The 21,572-nt window shown below is 58.0% G+C and overlaps 2 protein-coding genes across 2 annotated transcripts in view; one reads left to right on the plus strand and one right to left on the minus strand.

Annotated features, from left to right (window-relative positions):
* The window catches only part of BCAS4 (breast carcinoma amplified sequence 4), a 271,892-nt gene that overhangs the window by 133,960 nt on the left and 116,360 nt on the right, over nt 1–21,572 (plus strand). The gene's annotated exons all lie outside the window — the stretch shown is intronic.
* On the minus strand, nt 4,836–20,580 carry KCNG1 (potassium voltage-gated channel modifier subfamily G member 1; the record flags this gene model as incomplete). The annotated part of the gene is made up of 3 exons (XM_081293313.1): nt 20,483–20,580; nt 9,380–10,179; nt 4,836–5,606 (listed from the first exon to the last, which is right to left on the minus strand). Exons 2-3 carry the CDS (start codon nt 10,151–10,153, stop codon nt 4,836–4,838), a joined length of 1,545 nt encoding a protein of 514 aa, XP_081149439.1. The 5' UTR covers nt 10,154–10,179; nt 20,483–20,580.

Here is a 21,572-nt window from a genome sequence, read left to right on the forward strand (position 1 = left end):
TAGACGTCACAGGCGGCCCTGGTGGTGCAAAGTGCAGGCAGTTGGCAGGTGGTAGTCACTAGAGCAGGGTCAGTGGAATCTTGCCACGTGCCCGGGGACAGTCCGAGCCGTCTATAGGCCACGACTAACTTTCCTGATGGGCCTGCTGCAGCGCTGTGAGGTGGGTGTCGTGACCAGCCCATCCTGCAGGTGTGGACCCTGAGGCTCAGCAAGGAGCCGCAGCAGCCGGTGCTCCGGACCCCTGCGTGGTCTCTGGGCCTTGGGGCCCAAGCCTCAGTGGCCTCCTTCATCTGACCCCACTGGGCCTGTAGCTTTGTGGGTGAGTTCCTGTCCCTGTCCTGTCCCCGAAACCTTGGTTAGGGTTGGGGTCCCTCAGATTCTGAGGGCCCAGCTCCATGGTTCTTGGCCAGAATCTCTGGCGAGGCCCGGCAGCCATGCATTTTAAAGGCCCCAGAAGATTTCCGCCTGAGCAGCTGAGAACCACCAGGCAGCTTCGGGAGGAGCCGCACAGCTGGGCACTCGCTGGCTTGGCCGTGCCCATCTGGAGAGGCCCTGAGCAGGCTCAGGCAGGAGCTGGCATGGAACAGCCTGGCAGAGTGGCCGCGGTGGCCGCTGGGCCATAGTGGGGCTCCCCAGGGCAGGTGGGGAGGACAGTCGGAAGAGCTTCCCGGACAGGGGAACTGGCCAGTGTGGCCGCAGGAGGCCCGGGAGGTTTGGACATGCACCATGGAGACGTCAGCCGCGGCTAGCTGGCCTGGGTGGCCTCCCTGCTCTGCACACCCTTGCCTGGTGGCAGGACCCCCTGCATGCCCAGAGCTTCTAAGGAGGACGGAGGAACCAGAAGGGGAGGCCGGGAGGGGCCAGGCCACGGAGGACGCCCAGGACGCGGGGCGGGGCAGGGGCCTCTCTCTGGGACTTTAGCAGCCAGACCCAGAAGCTGGCAGAGGTGGCAGGAGCTGGGCTGATCGACGGTCCTTGTTTGCACTGGACTTTGAGGGCTGAACCTAGGAGGGACCTTGGCAAACCAGGAGGGTCGATCACCCTCCTAGAAAGTAAGCCCCTCACCCTGACCCGCCTGCTCTGGGGTGAACAGGCTGCGGGGGGCGGGGCAGTGCTGGGAAGGACCCCCTGCCATGACCCCAGGGAGGGGACGGGCAGACCTGAGGGCCAGCCATGGTCACATCCCACCAAGGAGGCCGGTCGACTGGTCCGGGAGAGGGGAGGGAGGCCAGCGAGGCAAGGATGACCGTGTCGGGAGGAAGTGACGTAAAGTGAGTAAAAATGATCTCTGTGTCCCCTGTCACCTGCCCGTGTGGGAACATTTTATTTCTTTTTTTCACACATTGCCAGCAGCTGTAGGGCAGGGCGAGGCCAGCTCTGCTTTTGGGTTGTTTGCTTTGTCCCTGCTGCGACCACAGGGCCTGGCTGGGTCCCTGGTAGGGGTCCCAGCAGGGGACGATTCTCTGGCCCTAGCCCCCTGGGACATAGCTCTTGGCATTGCTGTCCCCGCTGCACCCCTCCCCCTCCTCCAGGTCCCCATTAAATGTCACCTCTGGGCAAGTCCTTCCCTGACCCCACCGGCTCAGGAGGCTCTCCTCCACCTCCTCTGGCCCTGGTCACTCTCTGCCAGGTCACCCGAGTGCCCATCACAGATTGTTCTCTTCAACCACGTGCTCTCGCTCGCTCTCTCCCCATCACTCTTTGGTCCCCGCAGACAGGGGCCTGGCCCTAGATGCTCGCTGCAGCAGGAGGGTGCTGGGCCCATCCGATGCCCTTGGTGGGGTGGCCACGGGCCTGCAGTGGCCGCAGGGTTAGGTGGTCAGTGGCCCCACGCTTCCTTGGAGACTTGTCCTCTGCGAGCAGAGCAGTCTCGCCAGGACACACGGGGCGCAGGAACTGGAGTGAGGCAGGTGAGGCCGAGGCAGGAAAGGACGGACAGACCCTGTTTTCATTTAGAATCTCGTACTTTATTCATTGTGATCCAGGACACTGTTTGAATCCTTGGGAATAGTGCATTAAAATACCACTCATCCTGATAGCTGAGTTTTCTGGCTGCCCCTTAAATTCTGTGCCAGAGGCAAGCGCCCGGCTGGCCCCACGCTGGTCCTGGTCCTGCTCAGAGGGAGCCTGGGAATCTGCACTGTCACCAGCTTCCTGGTGGCCCACCATGGGTCTAGAGAAGGCCCAGCTAGGTCATGGATCAGGGATGACCACGTGACCCAGAAAATGGCCCCGGCGTGGAAGGCCTGGGGTGCCGCTCTGCCAGAGCAGAGATCTCTACCCGGAGCCCAGAGCGTTCCTTGTCTGAGCCCCGGTCACAGGGAGGCCCCAGGGAGAGGGAAGGGAACCCCGAACCCCGCCCTTCTCTACTTCAGACTGACCTACAACGGGGCTGTCCACAGCTTCTCCAGGAAACATGGTTCCCTTGCTAAAAACGGGCAGGAAAGCTTGAAGCTTTTAAAACTGAACCTGAAGCAGCGGGCTAGGCTTCCTGAGGTTCCCTAATTAGGGTCCAGGGCCCAGGAGCCCACTTCATGGGAGGGTTGGGGCTGAGAGCCCGTCTGCCCAAGCTGAGGTCTTGAATGGCGGCTGATCCACACCTTGGCCTTGGTCATGAGGACAGAGCAGAATCTACAAGATGAGGCCAGGAATCCTGACCACTGTGACCCCAGTCTCTTCTCCATACCCCCAGCTCTGGGCTTTTGGGGGACATGAGCCCTCCCTCCCAGCATTGCTCCATTTAGGGCTCCCTCCTGCACCCCTGTGCGTGTCCTCCTGGCTGCTGGCGCCGGGCTCCCTCTGATACCACCTGCTTGGCATTTCCAATCGCCTCTGTGCCTCACTGGTACATTCAAGGGGGAAAAAGGCCATCCCATAAATCTGAGGTGCTATCCTGGGGATGGCAGTGGCTGATCATGGTGACATCCCCCGGGCCTGGGAAGGTAGAGCTAATTAGTTAAAAACTTACTTTGCGACGTGAGTCACTGGAAGCAGGTGTCAGGAGAGCCATTAATGAGGCTCTTGTGACTCGGATGGTATTTCCACTCTGCCTCACCACAGGGCACCATGCTGAGATAGTGGGGCTCTGGGGGGTGGGAGGGAGAGAGAGATAGAGAGAGAGGGAGAGAGAGAGGGAGCAGAGAACGGGAAAGGCATGGAGAGAGAGACGCTCCGAGGAGCCAACCTCCAACATTAAAAACAAGTGCTGGAACCAAGTGCCTCTCTGGGCTTTGGGCCTCTCCTCTGTTCCCTTCACTGTTACCAGGAATGAGTACGAGCCCACGCTCATCCCCCGCCTGCAGAGGCGCCAGGACCAGGCCGAGCCATGTGGCCGAGACCCTGCCCGTTGGCAGTGACCAGCTCGGGCCGAGCCAGACCATGGCTAAGTAGCAGGACCAGGGGAGTGGGGGATGCTGGCCTGGGTTCTGGGGACAGTCGGGTCAGGGAAGCCTCCCTGGGAGGCGGCAGGAAGGGTGCTCCTGGCAGAGGGACCTGCAGGTTGAGGGCCGAGGGGGTGGCTGGGTGTGTCTGAAGAGCAGACGGGAGAGGCCGGTGGAAAGAGCCACACAGGAGGAGGTCGGGGAGGATCCCGAGAGGACAGGGCCAGGGGCCCAGGGCTCTGGCTTTATCCCTGTGCAATGAACAGTCACCCGGGGCGTGGGCAGGGCAGCCTCACCACCAGGCTCGTTTCCCGGTGCTTCCTGCTGCCGGGCTGGGGTGGGGACGGTGGCAGGGCCTCTGGCGTGTAGGATGGAGAAGAAGGTGATGCTGCTGTACCCGCGAGGGGGCAGTTTGGGAGTGTGACGTGGGTGTGAAGCTCCTTCCAGATGCTGATGAGGCGCCATGGCTTGGGTCCTGGGAGCTGCGGGGAACCTTCTAGGCGGGCCTGGCACCCTCTCTGTGTGCGTCATCTACACAACCTGAGCTCAGGGAGCCGTCTGGTTCAGGCGGGTGCTCTGGAGGGCTCTGGGGCCACACCAGGGCCTTTGGGGGCTTCAGTGTGCTTCTCAGGCTGCCCAGAGCCGTGGGCCACCTGCCCCAAACACCCACCACCTCATGTTTGTGAGGATCAGGGAGGTGGCGTCAGGCATTTATTTTTCATGACGCTAACACACATGTGGAGTGAAAAGACCACACTACGGGTCAGAGAGGGAATGAAGCCACTTCCCCTTTGGGGTCAGCAGGGCCAACGGGCCCCTGTGTGTCCTGTCAACTGCTAGGAGTGCCTCGGGGACTCTGTTTGAGAAACAGGCCTCAAGGGGGAAAGAGAGGAGGGGGAAGGAGGGAAAAGGGCAAAAAGACCAGCTTGGGTCAGGAGAAGCAGGGGGCAGTGCAGGGACCACCGTGTCCCCAGGGGCCCTTGTCTCCTCCAACCCCACAGCTTAGCGACCCCGGCCAACGGCTCTTTTACTTCTGGTGCCCCTGGCGGGCTTTGCTCCCTCTTTCAAGGGGAGCCTGGGGGAGGCGTTCCTTGCTGTCACCGGTTCCCTGTCCCCGGACACGCTCCACACCGAGGACAGACGTGCTGCGGTTGCTTGTCCTCTCTTCCAGGCACCTTGGAAGCGGGTTTTGCTGGGCGTTATTTACATGGTGGGCAGGGTGAGCCGCCTCCCAGCCGGGGAACAGACAGGGGCAGCCATGGCTGGACGCTGGGGCGTGAGCAGCTTCCCTCTCACTGTGGAGCAGAGCGCAGGGACCCTCTGCCACGTGGGGGATGTCCTTCTTGGGGGGGGGGGTCCGGGCCATTCTGGGAGCGGTGTCTCTCTGGAGGCTTCTGCGGTGGATGGCTGGAGTGCGGAGGTGCGATGGCAGGCAGGGCAGGGTGTCCTCTGGGCTCAGTTGTTGTCTCTGGTGTCCGAGGAGGCACTTCCGAACAAGATGTCACTGTCCTGGGACATGCCGCTCAGCTGCGACTTGGTTTTGATGAGGAACTGGGCCCTGCGGAACATCACCCTCTCCTGCTCCTGCTTGAGCTCCAGGTAGGAGCGGGAGAAGGTGTGGAAGATGGACGTCACCGGGAAGGCCATGAGCAGGATGCCGCTGAGGATGCTGCTCAGCGCCACCACCTGGCCGGGGGTGCTCCTGGGCACCATGTCTCCGTAGCCCACAGTTGTCATGGTGATGACCGCCCACCAGTAGCAGGCGGGGATGCTGGTAAACTCGGGGCTGTCGGCCATCTCGTTCTCGATGACATAGAGGAGCGGGGCGAAGAGGGCGATGGCCACGCACAGGAAGAGCAGCAGCAGCCCGAACTCCCGGGTGCAGCGGCGGGCCGTGAGCCCCAGCGTCTGCAGCCCCAGCGAGTGGCGCGCCAGGCGCATCACGTACAGGATGCGCAGCGCCCGCAGCACGCGCAGCACCAGCCCCACCTTGTCCAGGTAGCTGTTGCTGGCGCCCGGCTTGCGGCGGCCCGAGGCCGCGCCGTCCACCAGCAGCGTGACGTAGTAGGGCAGGATGGCCACTAGGTCGATGAGCGTCAGCGGGCTGCGCAGGAAGGCGAACTTGCTGGGCGCCTGGATGAACCGCAGGAGGAACTCGAGGGAGAACCAGCCCACGCACACGGACTCCACGATGAAGACGTTGCGGCACATCTGGGAGCACTGGCCCTGGGGAGAGCCAGGGGTCAGCTCCCACCAGGGAGGGCCGGAGCTCTGCCCTGCACTCGGTGGGCGCCCACCTGCTTATCAGTGTGCTCTGGCCCTGGCCCCTCTAGCTCTGTTCCCACCCAGGCCTCTCTCTCCTCGGCCCTGACCCCTGGCTCGCTACCAGCGGTCTCTCTTGTCCCTTACCGCTTGGTGCCTCGACCCATTGTCTTTGGAAATCTCTTTGGCTCTTGAGGTGAAGCAGTGTCAGAAGCAGATGGCTACTCTCTGTCCACAGCCCTCTGGCCCAGCCTCCGCCCTCCCTCACCGGGACAGCTGCAGTCACCTCCTCCCTGGGCTCTCCCATCCCTGCAGGTTCCCAGGGGGCGCCTGAGAACATGAGTTGGTTCCCTGTCCCTCCTCTGCAGGGCACCTTCATGGCTCAGAGGAACAGCGAGAGTCCTCGCGGAGCCCAGGGCTGCCTCTCCATCTCCTCCTGACTCCCCGCTCTGTCCTCCCTCCCCACACCTGCAGCACCTCCCAGGCTCCCTGCTGGCTCCCCTAATACCTGGGTCCCCCCTCCAGCCTGGCCTGTGACTTCTTTCCTCCTTCCCAGAACACCTGCTCTGTCTCCTCCAAGCTGTGTCCCAGCTGTCACCTCCTCTGGAGACCTTCTGTGATCCCGTCTAGGCAGCTCTCCTTTTCCTGCATCCAGTCCCCTCCCTCACTCTGTCCCTTTGGTTGACAGTGCTCAAAACCTTCTCATAGGCTTTCTAAGTTGCTTATTTACATGTGTCTTTCCTGCCAGCATATCCCACCCACCCCACCCCCCATCCCCACTCCCCCCACCCCACCACCCCACCGGGCAGGGCCATCTGTACATGCTGCTCACTGCCTGGACCCAGTGCCTTGACAGGTCAGCATACAGCAGGTGTTTAATACATGGTGATTACAGGAATGAACAGAAGAAGCTTGGGCTGGAGTTCAGACAGTGGTGGAAACCCTCAGCCATCAGGGGACAGGCAGGAGCAGGAAGTGGACTGGGCCCATGGCAGAGCACCTTTCTCTTCCCCAGGGGGGTCAGGCTCAGCTGCCTCCCTGAAGCTCTCAAGAGAAGCTGGGAATCTGCAGTTTTATGTGACATCTGGGGATGGCTGTTGCTGACTTCAGAGTGGTGACAGCACAATACAGAAAACTACTTCATGGCCATAGTAACACAAAGGCCGTCAGCTTAGGCCCCGGTCTGCAGTATAACTGGACAGCAGACCGTCCTCGGAGGACTGGGCTCCTTCTGCAAAGGGGCCTTTGGCAGAGAGGAAAGGTGTCCAGTGGGTCCTTGTGTGGGCCCTTGGCCAGCCAGGGTCTCCAGGTCTGGCTGTCGGTCTTCTCTGGCTGGAGATGGGGGCCCACTTGGCAGGGCCTTCAGGTCTCAGTCCTCTGAGGCAGGAAGCCCCCTCCTCCAGGAGGCCTTCCCAGAGCACATCTCCTCTGATAGCCCCAGAGACCCGGGGGCCTCTCACACAGAGCCCCCAGTATGTGCCTCACTCGAGGGGCCATGGGAGTTGGTGGGAGGCCTTGTCCTGGCCACCCTACCCCCCTGCAGAGCCTGCATACAGAGGGCCCTCGAAATGAAATCGGAGGACAGCATTTTCTCTGAATCATGAAAAAAAAGCCAGAAATTATTTCTAAAAATTCAATATCAGAAGTTGAATAAAGCAGTGGCTTTATTACTATTTTCCTGTTAAAACTGGGATCAAAGTTGTTGGAACTGGGTTCCAACAGGGATAGGTTTCTCATGGTGAGCCCCCTGCCCCTGGCAGCTGTGTGTAAATCCTTATTCGCTACCTCTGGCTCACTTGTGCACCAGGCACCGTTCCAATCACTCCACATAGGCTCACTCATGGAGTCCTGGCAACACTACCAGGTAGGCCTATTCATTCCCCGTGGACAGGTGAAGAAACTGAGGCACAGAGAGGTCTAGTAACCTTCCTACACTTGCACAGCCAGAGTGTAAAAATGGGACTCAAATTCAGGCCTTCTGGCTCTAGCACTGTCTTTTCTGTCCTTGCTTCCTATGCTTATCAAAAGTTAATTTTGAAAGAAAGAAAAAAGTTAATTTTGGCTGGGCCTGGTGGCACAAGCCTGTCATCCTAGTCACTCATGAGGTTGAGGCAGAAGGATTACAAGGCTCAGCAATGTAACAAGACCGTCTCAAAATAAAAAAAAAAGGCTTGGAGATATAGCTCAGTATTGGAGCACCCTGAGTTCAATCTGCAGTACAGGAATACAAAAAGAAAAGGTGATTTTTTGGTATGGTGCTATTTTCTTAATACCCTTTAAAAATTCAATATATTGAAAAATACATATATTTTCAAGTATATTTGAAAAACTTCAAAGTGCAACAACCTTCCACATGTTGTAAATGCAGCAGCTATTGCTACTTTCTCCACAGTATCTGTATGTGGGAAAATCTTCTCAGGGAGAGAACTTCTGATGTTGTTAGACACTGCATGTAAGACACTTAGCACATGCAGGGTATGCAGTCAGCGCTCAGTAAATGCCAGCTGGCATATTTATGTTCAGTTCACACCACCAGACCTATTTCTCAAATACCTATACATTTTGTGCCTGTCTGAGACCTTCTGGTCTCAGAACCTCCATGTATAGGGAAGGGATCACAAATCAAAGGCCCACAGGTCCCAGGCACAAGGGGCCTGACTGGGGAGGACGTCCCCTGGGAACTCAGCTCCACCAAGAGCTGCCCTAATGAACCCCAGGCCAGGGCGCCTGACCTCCCCCTTTCCATTTTATTTTGCGGTGCTAAGGATCAGACCCAGGGCCTTGCACAGGCTAGACAAGTGCTTTACCACTGAGCCACATTCCCAACCCCTGACCTTATAATTTTTAGAAGTTAAGAGTGTACATTGTTATTTGGAAAACACGTTACTTTTGAATGTGGGCAGCCGAATGAAACTGTTCAGAAATCTCGCAGGCCAATCACACGCTTCTCTGGGGTTCTCCTGGGTCCCAGGCTGCCGTGTGGGTGCACATGTAAGAACCCAGACTGTGGCTCAATCAACCTGGGCTTGGCAGCCTGCTGGACCTGCCTCGTGTCCTCCTCTGCCAAGTGGGAGTGAGGACACTTCCCCCGCAGGGTTACTGGAGGATCCACAGAGAAGATCAGATGTAGGCGGAGCCACCATCCCACTTCGGGCTCCTGTGACTGCTCTGTCTTTGGGAGCCTTAGAATGGCACGCACCGTGGTGTGATGTCATGTAAATACACGCATTCTCCTATTTAACACAAGACACCCTCACCATCTGGGGACATGCATAGACACATATGCCTAACAATAAAAATTATTTTTAAGACCCAGAAAATATGTCTGGGCTACCGCTATGCCAAGGAATTAGGAAGGCTGAGAAAGGACTCCAGTAGGTGAGGTGAGTTTTGATGAAACACATGATGTGCTTAGCTGCGGCAGGGACGTCACCTTGTCACCTGTGGATTTGCTCACTCATGCATTCAACCATGGCTGCCAGGTTCCTCATCTGTGCTGCACAGGGTTCTAGACACTGTGGGATGAGTTGGGGGGGGGGGGACACAGCAGGGACCAGGGTAGTCATTAACAGGGAGGGCAAGCAGCTCCACGCACACACAAACCCGGCAAGTGGCAGGATGTCAGGAGGGACTGGGGATGCTGGGAGGAGGGACAGTGGACTACAGGGGGCAGAGTGGCCCAGGACACAGCTCTGCCTCCAGTCCTCCACCCCCTCCCTGGACGTGGCCGGTCTTACCTGCTCCTCCTCCTCCCTCAGGCTGGGCAAGGTGCTGACGGAGAGGTTGACCGCGGTGACGGTGACAAAGAGCACCGACAGGCAGGCGAACACCTTGCCGGGCAGCCCCGAGTGGGGCCTCTCCACCATGTCGCGCAGTCTCCGCATGCAGCGGCCCAGGCGGCCCTCGGCCCTGGCGGGGCCCTCGCTGTCGCGGCCCTCGCTGTCCAGCGGGTCCTCCTCGTCCTCCTGCTCCACCATCTCGGCGAACTCCTCGATCTTCTGCAGGTAGCGGCGGCGGCAGCAGCCGTCCAGGTGGTCCTCGGCGATGCCCCAGTACAGCAGCTCCTCCTGGAAGGAGAGCGCGCACATCTCCCGCAGCAGCCGCAGCTTGCCCGCCCGCAGGAAGGTGAGGATGGTGCCGAAGGCCCCCGGGTTGCGGTCGAAGAAGAACTCGTTGCAGGTCACGTCGTAGTCGTCGCACACGTTGAGGATGTCGTCGAAGTTGGTGCAGGCCTTGAGCTGGCCCAGCCGCGTCAGCGGGAACTCGTCCAGCGTCGTCCAGGGCAGCGAGTACTTGATGCCGCCCACGTTGATGATGATCCGGCGGCGGCGGTCCCCCGCGGGGCTGCCCGGGCAGGGGCCATCCTGCGGCCGCAGCCGCTGGGCGCGCCGGTAGAACACGCCCTTGAGGGACTGGCTCTGCGGGAAGAAGGCCGGGTGGAAGGAGGCGTCCGAGGTGCAGCTCAGGGCGCTGTAGTCGTAATCAGAATTGTCTCCCGGTAGCAGGGTCATTTTGGGCCTTCACATCCCTCTAGGGCCTGGGGGGAGGAGGGAGCAGAGACCCTTGGTGACCCCCAGTGCGTCTGAGCCCCGCCTCATGGAGCGGGTGGGACTGAAAGCCCAGCCCTGAGCTCAGGCAGAAACACTAAGGGCAGTGGGGTGGGCGGAGGCCGGGGACTCTGGGAGGTACCAGGGCTGATGAGGACTTGGGAGTGGGGTCCCAGGATGTCCTTCCCAGGGGAGACACCAGAGTGCTGTCTCACCTCTTAAGGACACAGTAAGAAGTTAGTCTGCAACTCGGAAGAGGGTCCTCACCAGAATCCCCTTTGCTGGCACCTCCTTCTTGGACTTCCAGCCTCCAGAACTGTGACAAATAAATGCTTGTAGCTCCAGCGCCTAGCTGCCGTCATTTTGTTATTAAGATGTTCACTTAATAGTGAAAATAGCAACATTATCACTCAGCATCTCCTGACTACAGTTTTTCCATATCCATCTCATGAATGCCTTAGAAAGGTACAGAGTGCACGCCTGGACTCCCAGCGGCTGGGGAGGCTGAGGCAGGAAGATTGCGAGTTCAAAGCCAGCCTCAGCAAAAGCGAGGTGCTAAGTAACTCAGTGAGACCCTGTCTCTAAATAAAATGCAAAATAAGGCTGGGGATGTGGCTCAGTGGTCGAGTGCTCCTGAGTTCAATTGTATGGAGTGACACTGTGCACCTCAGGGCTTAGGCCCCTGATACCCAGCAGCAGTGCACAGGATCAGAGGTGGTCCCCAACCCTAGGAGCTGACCTCCTAGTGGATGATTGGGCCAAACCTGTGCTGTTATTTACTTAACACTTTATTTTAAACTAACCCAGGTTTTTTTTTTTTTTTTTTGGGGGGGGTATATTTAGCTTGGAAAGGCAGTTTAGTACAGGCCTGAGGTTCTCAACTAGGGCTCGCTCTGTCCCCAGGGGACAAGTGCCAATGCCTGGAGGCATTTTTGACTGTCAAAACTGGGGAATGCTCATGATGTCCTATAGGTAGAGGCCAGAGATGCTGTTAAATGTAGGACCATGAGAGCCCCTACAACAGGGAATTACCTAGTCCCAAGTATCCAAAATGTGGAGGAGAAAAGGCTCAGGTGAATGGGTCAAAAACAGATTTCTGGAGCCACTCAGCTGGGAAAGGGACTCAAACTTGGTGTTTCCATTTCCTCAACTGTGAAAAGGGCACAACCATGTGAGCCACCCCAGTCTTGTGTGTAGAGGATTAAGTGAGCCATGTACACACGGGCCCTTGGTGCACACAGAGCGGGCACCTGATAACAACTGTCACCCTTGTTGTTAGTGTTTATGTTACAGTCAGACCTGCATTGTTTCCATAGATGGGAAACAGTATCACCTGCTGTAAGTCAGAGGCAGAGACAAGACATACATAGTTACCAAGACAGGGCCATGTTTGTTTATGTGACAGCAAGTGCCACTTCGAGGATGGCCGGGTGGCCTGCCAGCCATGCCTGCTCCTCCAGTGAAATCTCCTGTCCCCGCCCTTTGCTGTGGTGAATTGGTCTCCATGCACCACCCAGTTTTGGAATCATCCATGTACCAGCCTGGCTCCCTCCCTGGAGGAAGGAGAAGGCCTAACTCATCTTGAGTCCCTGTGCCCAGCAGGGTAGGAGCTCAGAGAAGGGGTGGCTGCCTAAGTCCATTTCCAACCAATGAGGCCAACAGCTTGAGGGTCCTTCGGGGAAACTGAGGTCAGAATATCAGCTGGCCTGGACTCCTTCCTTCTCGGCCCTCAAAGCCAAGGGCGGCACTACTACATTGAAGTTGCTTATTCATTACCAGCTCTGGGGCTGAGTTTGGTTCATGAATATTTTGCTTGGCTTGGAGAAGTTTCTGAAAATTGAGAAATTTCATATTAAAAAAAATCCTTGTTCTTGGCATCTCTCGATGTCAAGAATATCTGGCAAGGCTTGGCCCAGATCCCCACTGAGGAGTGGTAGGGCAAGCAGGTTCCGATCTACCTCAGTCCCACTCCTCCTCATCGTCTTCCTGACACCCACCCTACCTCACTTGTGTGTCTTCCTTCCTGGCCCTGTGGACATCTGAGTTTGAGACCCTGAGGTCACCCAATAGGCTTCTCCAGAATTAAATGGATGCATAGAAAAGTAGTAAGGACCTAATGCCTGGTTTTAGAACCCCCATTCCCCACCCAGCCCAATCCCCAGGGGAAGCAAGTGCGGCGAAGTGCACACGCTCGCAGGGTGTGCGGGACCAGTGTTTTCATAGGAGCCCAGGGTAGGGGTGGGTGCCCCCGGGGAGGGCCCCTTCCCAGCAGCCACTGCTTCATAAGGCACATCCCGGCTCTCATCTTGGGGGAGAGCTGGTTTCACAGCCCAGGCTTGGTTTGCAGTACTGCCTGGGTTTAGAGAGGGGAGCATGGGAACCCAGCTCCTCTGGCAGAGCCTGCCGGGCTCCCCGGGGGCGTGGGAAGAATCCCTCTCAGGCACTTCACTCAGCGATATTGCTTTTTAGCTTTATCGCTGCCACCGAAGACAAGAGAGAAAATGACATTCTGTTTGGCAGAATGGTGATGGAAGCAAAGGACCTTCTTCTTCCCCAGCCCAAGGGCTCCTGCTGTGGAGCCCCAGCTTGCAGCCGCCCTTCTCTCCAGGAACTTCTCCCTCTTCTCTGCCTGCTGGAGGCTGGCACAGGCTCCCCCGAGAGCCACTCCTCACCTCTCCCCCTCAGGCCCCTCCTTCCCGTTAGTGCTGAGCTGGGTTTCCAGTGCAGACCTGCCCCAGCCAGCTTGGGAGCAGAGGAGGGCTACGCTGCAGAGGGCAGTAGTGCTGCGTCGCATCCCCCCAAGCCACAGTCCCAGGAGGGCCAGAGGCTGGGATTTGCTGAATGGGGGATGGGCACATTTCTCTCTGGTTGTGGGTCTTGCCTGTACCCCACCCACTGAGAGTGGGAGAGAATCTCTAGACTCTAGAGTCAAGTTCATCAATCAAACAGGCCCCGCAGCCTGAGCTGGGCAATAATGCTGCTTTCACCCAGCCTGATGCCCTCCCAAGACACGACATCTGTCCTTTCTCCTGTGCTGGCTCTAGATCCTGGTGGGGGAGCTCTGGGGAGGGGCTTTGGAGGTGGGGATGAGAAGTCCCGTGGGAGAGGTCATCCGCTCGTTCCTGAGCATCCCAAGTGTTGGACGCTGGGCTGGGTCTGCAGACACTGCAGAGAGCAAGACAGACCCTACCCCCATCCTCATGGACTTCTTGTTCCGGGGTAACACAGTCTCCAAGGACGTACGCCAAGGACTTCCAGCTGCAGTGAGGGCCGTGACGGAACAGAGCCAGGTGACAGGTGGAGAGCCACCCTGGGTGTAGGCAATGTTAGCTGGAGGGTTAGCAAGGGCTTCTGGAGGAGGGGACGGGGGCAAAGCCTCATGCGGGGGGGGGAGTAGCTCCTTCCCCGACCTGAGGGTGGCCTTGGACGATCAGAGACCAAAGAGAAGGCTGAGGGGCTGGGCACAGGGCAGGACAAGAAGGAGGGCGGCAAAACGTGGAGGTGGGCAGGTGCCAGGTAGAGGAGAGCTGAGGCCACTGTGCGGGGCTGGGAGACCGGGCTGTGGAGGCGGAGGCCATTCTTGGAAGAGGCTGCCAAGGCTGGAGCAGTGGAGGGGACTGAGGAGCTGGACGGGTAAGGGATGGAGGTGGAGGGAGAGCTGGCTGGACTCCCTGAGGCAGAGGAAAAACCACGCAGGTGATCCAGGCAGTGCCATGCACCGAGGTGACAGGTAGGTGGCGCTGTGACAAGCATGCTCCAGAGGCAGCATCTCACAGCATCCTGGCTGAGGGATGATGGAAGAGGAGGACTTTGGTGAAGGAGAGGGTAGGGAAGCGGCCTCCTTCGCGACAGTCCAGACTCCAAAAGCTGGTCTGACCAGAGTGTGTGTCAGCTGACAGGGACCAGGTCACAGAGCTGTGGTGAAGGCCAGAGGCAGGAGCCTGGCCTGTGCCCAGCACCCAGAGCCAGCTGAAGCTGCACCCATATCAGGCCCATGAGGTCAGTACAGCCAGACACCGCAGGGGGATGTGGCAGGTACACAATGTCCCCCAGATGTTCACATCCTGCTCCTGATTCCTGAAGTCCCTAATTCACTAATTTCGGGATCAGTGAACATACACAGAGAATTTGCCCCACTGTCCAGTAAGGAGGGATGAAGAGCACAGAGGGAATAGGGCTGGGGAGAAGAGGACGCTGAGGTCAGGAGATCATCTTGGGCTATCTGAGTGGGCTCATGTGACAACAGGGTCCTTCTGTATGGAAGAAGCAGGCAGGAGAGAGTGTCAGAAGGACGTGGTATGAGATGGCTGGACAGCCAGATGGAGGGGCCAGGAGCCAAGGAATGCCGGTGGTCTCTACAGGCTGGGACAGGCAAGGCCAGGATCCCCCAGAGCCTCAAGGGAGGGCACAACCTTGCCAACTCCCGAGCTGAGCTCAGCCAGACCCTCTGTGATCTCTGGCCTCCAACCTGTAAGGTCATCAATTTTGTCTGTCTTCAGTTTGTGGCAATAGAAGCAGAGTACAGGGAGGGCTGAGATAAAGCCCTCCTCCCCTGGGGACAAGCTGCTGACTACTGTACGTGGGGATCCAAAAGAGCCCAGTGGCTTTGAAATCAGGAGACCTGGGTTCAAGGGCAGGTGTGCTGACTTTGGCAAGGTAAGCTTCACCTGAGATTTGGTCTCCTCATCTGTAAAATGGGGATATGAATAGCTCCTTGAATCATGGTGAGGACAAAAGCAGGTGACATGTTTTGGCCCAATGGCTGACACACAGTGAGTCCTCAAAGGATCCTGCTGTATAATTATTAGCTATGGGGAGAGACTGTCATCCACCCTCACCCACCAGCCAAAGGTGTCTCCTGTGACCTGATGCCCTGGGATATGAAGCCAGAATCATCCGCTCCAGAATCCATGGCCAGGGGAAGTACAGCCTGGTGCAGTCCTTTGGGACAGCACTGGTGGTACCGAGGGGAATGAAGGAGGCTGTTGCCCTGTGACCCAGGATCCCACTCCCAGTTCTGTTCCCAGACCGAGACCTGCGCTGTGACCGATGATGTTGGTGATGAATTATTTGCACTCTAATCTTTGACTCAGCAGTTTGCTTCTGTGAAATCAGATCTAAGAGAGCAACAAAGTACAAGAATGTGGTTCTGTGTTGCCTGTGGCACTAGGAGGTTCCCAATGTCCATCCCTAGGAAGTGGATGAGTGGGTCACAGCAGACCCAGACTGCAGAATCCTGCAGGGTGCTCAGGAGGCAGAGGCAATGAATGAGATGGAGGTTTCGCAACATATTTAGGTCTTAAAAACATGGAAGCCAGTGGAGAGAGAAACAGAAGTTCACAGCACTGTGCTATTTATGTAAATGAATGCACACACATTACATATTTTGCAAAGACTCAAGCACATTTGAGGATCCCTGTCAACCACATGGAGGGGGCCCGGAAGGGCAGGGGAAGGGAATGAACCTGGGGTTTGGAACAAGGAGAAAAATGAGTGAAGCAGATCAGGGTGGCACAGGCCAAGGAGGAAGAGATGGGAACAGACAGGCAGTCCCCACAACTCGGGGTGAACTAGGTTCAGACACAAAAATGAGAAGCAGGAAATTTACCAAGCCCCCAGCCTCTGGAATGCCCCGCGGGGTCTTTCTTAGACCTCCTCAGTCAGCATGCCCGAAGGGGAGGCCCAGGATTAGCGATTTCAATTGCACTAAAGTTCCCTCAGAAGACAGGTGCAGCGGATGCCTGGAGGCCCGGGGGCTGCAGGGGCAGAGGCTGCTCTGGACTGGGAGGAGCGCTTGCCCCTGCACCCCTGCCCAGCTGCTCCATCCCCTGGGAGTTCTGGAAGGCTCTTTGGGTTTGCTAGAAACTTCAGCCCTGGGGTCACCTTGACCAAATTCTCCTCCCAGAGGCCAGAGATGCACCGGCAGGCACTCCCTATGCCATCTCCTGTCCTTCTTGGAAGAATGATGGGCTCACGAGCTGCGGTGGAGGCGGGGCACACGTTGCCGAAGACAAATGATCATTGAAAGCATAAGGCGTTCTGAGAGGCAGCCCCTCACGAGCTGAGGGCCCAGTGCCTGGGGGGGTGGGTTTGGGTGGGGAGAACAGCATGGGACAGAGGTGGCCACGGCTGCTGCTCCCTGAGCCAGCCACCCACTCCCAGGGGCACTGGCCCCTTGGAGCCTTTTCCTCCCTACAGAGTGAGGCTGGGTGCCCCCTTGCAGGGCTGTGAGGAGGGTCTGGTGAATGCAGCTTTGCTCAGGGATGAGCGGCAGCACCTGACCTCCCATCTCATGGCCACCTTCCACAAGGACAGGTGCTGAGCCCACCTGCTGCAGCCCTCTTGGGTCTCTCTCCATGGCTTCTGGACCCGCCGGCCTCTCTGGCCTTTGCTCTTTTGTCATGTTCACCCTTTCCAGGGAGCTCTCGGCCCCTCTTCTGAGTGCCAGCACCACGCGGAGAGTGCCACACTCACAGTGCCATCCACAGCAGCACGGGCCTCCCTTGGCTGCACACGCAGGGCCAGGCACTGTGTTGGGAGACTTAATTGCACGAATCCCTGACTTTTCCTAAAGGGGAGATTTTATCACGAATGCTCCCATTTTTCAGATGAGGAAATGGAGGTGATAAGTGACAAACCTAGAGCTGAACTCCAAGCAATCTTTGTTTTAGTGTTACTGAGGCTGGAATCCAGGGCCTCGTGCACACTAGGCAAGCACTCTATCCCGGAGCTTTGGCCCCAGCCCTTCTTAAAATTTTTACTGTGAGGGTCTCTCTGATTTGCCCAGACTGGTCTGGAACATGTGATCCTCCTGCCTCTGCCTCCCAAGTAGCTGGAATCACAATCCTGCACCACTGTGTCTGGCCTCGCCTGGCCTGCAGTCTTCTGCCTTCTCAGACCACTGGCTTCTCATGGGAATGGAGGGGTGGTGTCTCCGCCACCTTCAGCAAGCCCGGGACAGGGTGCCTCTATTTCTATGGATGAGCTTTTGGAAAGTCTCTAGAGATGGGAAAATGCAGGCAATTGCTTGTGACTGGGCAAACGTCTTCATCCTTATTTTGTGTTTGCATTAGGGCAGAACAGGCAACCAGCAGAATCTCTGCATGTGTCCACTCTGGACTGCCGTTTTGGCTTCTGGAAAGAAGAGAGCGGGGCAGAGATGGCGTGCTGCAGGCCACGGGCCAATGAACGCAGGCGGCCTCTCCGCGCTGGGCAAGGCCAGCTTGGCTACTCCTCTGAGGACTCTCTGTTTTCCGTCCACTGAGGACCATTTTGGACTTCTGACCTCCCCAAACTACAAGATGCTGAATCTGTGATGCTTGAAGCCACTAGATTTGTGCCAACCCATAACCCGGGAACACACCCCTGAGGTGGCTTTCCTAAAGAAGATTCCTGCCCTCAGCTCCTGGGGTCTCGCTCTCTCCCTCTCACTCCAGCTTCTGAACCTGCGCCTTTCCCTAATTCTGGGAGGGTCGTAGGGACCCCTTCAGTCTCTCCCCCAGCTGGTCTTCCCCGCTCCCCGTGTGTGCTGCTGCCAGCGCAGCTCCATCTGTTAGGATTAGGGCTCCTGGCTGGGCTGACTCAGAGGTGGGTCATGCTACATTCATCCCCAATTAAACCATTAATCAAAACAGATCCATCCTGAGCTTGGCCCCGTCCTGGCATGTTGGACCTCCGAGAGACGCCATGCTGCATGGGGATTATTTCCAGCCACCTGCTGTTCATCCTTGTCACAATCCAAGCATCTCAGGCCTTGCTTCCTCTGAGCTGGGGTCCCCATCCCTGGGGAGATTATGTGCTGGGAACCGGGCTCTTCTCTCAATCCCTCACTTGCCTCCAGAGCAAAAAAAGGGCCAGAGTCTCCCCTGTTAAAAACCCAGGCTGCCTCTGGAGCAGCCGGGCTCTGCTGCTGGCAGAATAACACCACACACACGTCTGTTTTCTACCGGGATGTGTTGGGGGCTGGTGCAAGAACACCTTTTCTATTTGTGTCTTTGCAGCGGGAAATTTGGGTAGAGAGGCCTGAGCAAAGGAGCAGACCTGGGGACCTTGGGACATCAGGCAGGGAGACACCTGCTTGCGTGATTCCTCAGGGGAGTTGCAGGTGTGAGACAAAAGTCACCACAGGGCAGGGGACAATCATTGGCATAAGTCACATCCTATTTGTAGCAAATGCACTTCATGTGCTGATTTTGTTCATCAAGTACAATCTGCTAGATAATAAAAATGGCCAAACAGTGATTGAGTGCTTGCTGACAGATCTTGCCTCTGGCTTCTTATTAATTCTGTTTAGAGGGGCTTATCAGCCACTATTTTCCACCTGAGGGCTCCATTTCTGGGTTTAATGAATCAACCAAGACTGGATTCCCAAATTCCCTACACCTCTGGCAACCAGAATAATAGCTCTATCAAATATGAGGAAAGGGGTGGAAAGAAGGGACACCCTGGTCAAGACACTGAACAGGGGGTCCTGGGGCTGAAGTCCCAGATCTGGTGTGAGTCACCGACCTCCTGTATTCAGGACACATCTCTGCTCTTTTGTTCCCTGGGGCAGCTCTCACCTCTGGTCAGAGCCCAGCTGTGTGTGAGATTCAAAGTGGCTCCTGGACCTGCCACCACCAGGCTCCAGGGTGCCCACAGCCTGGCTTCCCAAGCCTTAGGAGAAGAATCAAGGTTTTCTGTTTCCAGCGCTCGCACAGCTCCCTGTGGGTTTGGAGTGAGTCCCTGGGTAGGCATCTTTCCACTGGAACGGGCTGGCTCAGAGCATGACGGATAAGACCAATCCCCAGAGACGATAGCTCACCTGACTTTCACACACACCTTCCCTCCCTTTCCACTCTGCAGGCGCCTTTGTAAAGCACCAAAAAAAATCAGAAGTCAGAAGACACAGGCAGAGGCTCTGGTCCTACAGAAAGAGGGCATGTCGTGGCCATGAGCCCCAGTCTCCAGCAGTGCCAATCTTAAATTCGAGGCGATGGTGGTGAGGCCCCCCTAGTGACTGTGTGGGGGTATCACATACACCTTAGGGGAAAACCTTGCTCAGATTCATAAGGCAGGAGCTCCTCCCTCCTGTCACCCCCACCCCAGAGCTCAGGGTGTCAGCAAAGTGGATGTCTAGGTGTCTGTCTCCCTCATCCCATCCACCTGGGTGACTCTGGACCCTTTAAGTGCTTAAGAATAGCAAGTACTTAAGAAGATGCCTGCTGAATGCACAGCTTGACCAACAAACCCCACTGGTGGCCGCCTGCATTTACCATGAGCTACATGAGCCCAGCATTTCTCACCCCTGAACCCCATCATCACCCCCCTTAAGGAGCTTTTCAAAGACTTTTTCTTCTTTTCCAAGAACCCATTGGACGCCACCCCCATTCCCCCACCCCCACTGAGAATGAATGCATTTTATGAACCCCATTTCTACCTGTAAACATGGGCTGCTGCAGCTGGTCACCCAGCAGGTGACTTCCCTACTTCTCTTAGCTGCAGGAAGGCTGCTCCCACCTATCCTGTCCCCACGCTGTCCCTCTCTGTTCCCTCCTCAGCACAGGATCTCAATACATGTTTACTGACTGGCTGAACAAATGCTGTGCTCTTGGCATGGTGGCTGCCCACAGTAATGGCTCAGCCAATCTTTGTTCACTCCCTGATGGAATGAATGAACTCCACCTTCCCCATCCCAAAACTCCAATCCTGCAGGCTGAGCCCCTCTCCAGTATGGAGCTCCAGAGGCTGAGGAGACCTTCCCTATCACATTCTCTGGCTTCCTGTGAACTATCTCGCTATCCTCAGCGACTAGCACACAGTAGGCGCTCAATAATCGCTCATTGAGATCATTAATAATGAATGAATCAGTAAGGCCCACCGGTGAGGGTGCTCCATTCGGTGTTTATAGATGGAGTGAATGAAGCAGCGACAGACGCCCCCCTCCATCCAACTCTCCCACTTCCCGGGATCGGGCAAGGCTGCTAGAAATCTCTGTCTCAGGATGAGCGCCCCCACCCCACGCCGGGTCACGCTGGCGAAGAACGTCCCGCACTTGGCATCCGGGGGACCCCTGGGTTGCAGCCGGAGCTGGACCAGCACCGCAGCCATGGCGAAGCGCGCTCCACGCCGCCTCCCGTGGCAGCTCGCTGGCCCTCGGTCGCCCCAGCTTCCCTCCCGGCCGGTTTCGAGGCCCCCGCAGGAGAGTCTGGGGCCACCACCACGTGCAGCGCCCCCAAGCCGCAGCGTGGCGGAGCGGGGTCCTGCCCGCAGCGCCTCAGCGTCCGGCGAGGATGCAGCGCGCAAAGTTCCCACCTCAAGTTCCCGTCGCGGCGTCCCCGCCTCGGAGTTGGCCGGGTCACGGCTGCGGTCCCCGATGCCCGCGGGCTCGGGACGAGGATGCGAAAGGGGGCTGGAGGCCGCCCGGGGCGCCCGCTCTGCCTCCTGGAGCCGCGGCCAAACTTCGGCCCCGGGGCTCGGCTCGACTCCTGCTCTCGGACCCAGGGCCACCCCGCCTCCGCCTCCTGGTCCCCGCCGGGCTCCGAGTGCGCCGGGAGCGCGGCGCTGCGGCCGCCGAGGGAGGGAGCGGGGCAGGAGGCGGGACGAGGGAGGGGACTGCGCGCGGGGCGGGGAGAGTGGGCGGGCGGCAGGAGCTCGGCGCCCGGCCTCGCCCAGCTGCTGGGACGGAGGCAGCGCGACGGTCGCACCGCGCGGCCGGGCCCCCAGGTCGCCGCCGCTGCCTCCGATCCGGGGCCTGACGCTCTTGCGGGGGTCGCGCGCTGTGTGGCACGTTCCCGCCTGGCCCGGGACGGCGCGTGCTGTGTCCCCCACCACCGCTGTCCCCTTTCCCTTGCTGCTCCACGCATCCCCTCCCTGCCGGCCTTCAGCCTTTAAGGCCCAGAATTCCGCTTCTTGGAGGCTGCACGCGCCAGGCTGCTCGGCAACCTCCTGGGGTCGCGCGCCACGTCACGTGCTTTCCCAGGCGGTTCAAGGGCACCAGCGGCACAGGGTCTCTTGCACCGCTGCCCTGGGGTCTTCGCGTGCCACGTACTTGAAGCCTTGGCCTCAGGCTGCCCTGGGGCCCGCATTCCGGACGTGCTTCCACATCCTGGCGCCCCAGGCTCCAAGTCTGCCTTTCTCTGGAGGTCCTGGGGCACCACTGTCCTTGGGCTCCTTGCTCCCCTGTCCCGGTGTCCATCAGTACCACGGTTCTGGAGCCGTACACTCCGCGATCTACGCAAGCTTCTACTTGGGAGCCACGGGCCCCATATCCTGTGCCATTTCCTTGGTTGCCCTTGGATCTCTCCTGTCTTTGCATCCCTGGGGCATGCGCTTCGCCGCATCCTCTTAGTGATGGCATGTGTCATGCCAGGTTCCTTTTCCTTTAGGTCTTACGTGCCCCTGA

The sequence above is a fragment of the Spermophilus citellus genome (genome assembly GCF_964194105.1).
Source record: "Spermophilus citellus genome assembly, chromosome: 4".
NCBI lineage: Eukaryota > Metazoa > Chordata > Mammalia > Rodentia > Sciuridae > Spermophilus > Spermophilus citellus.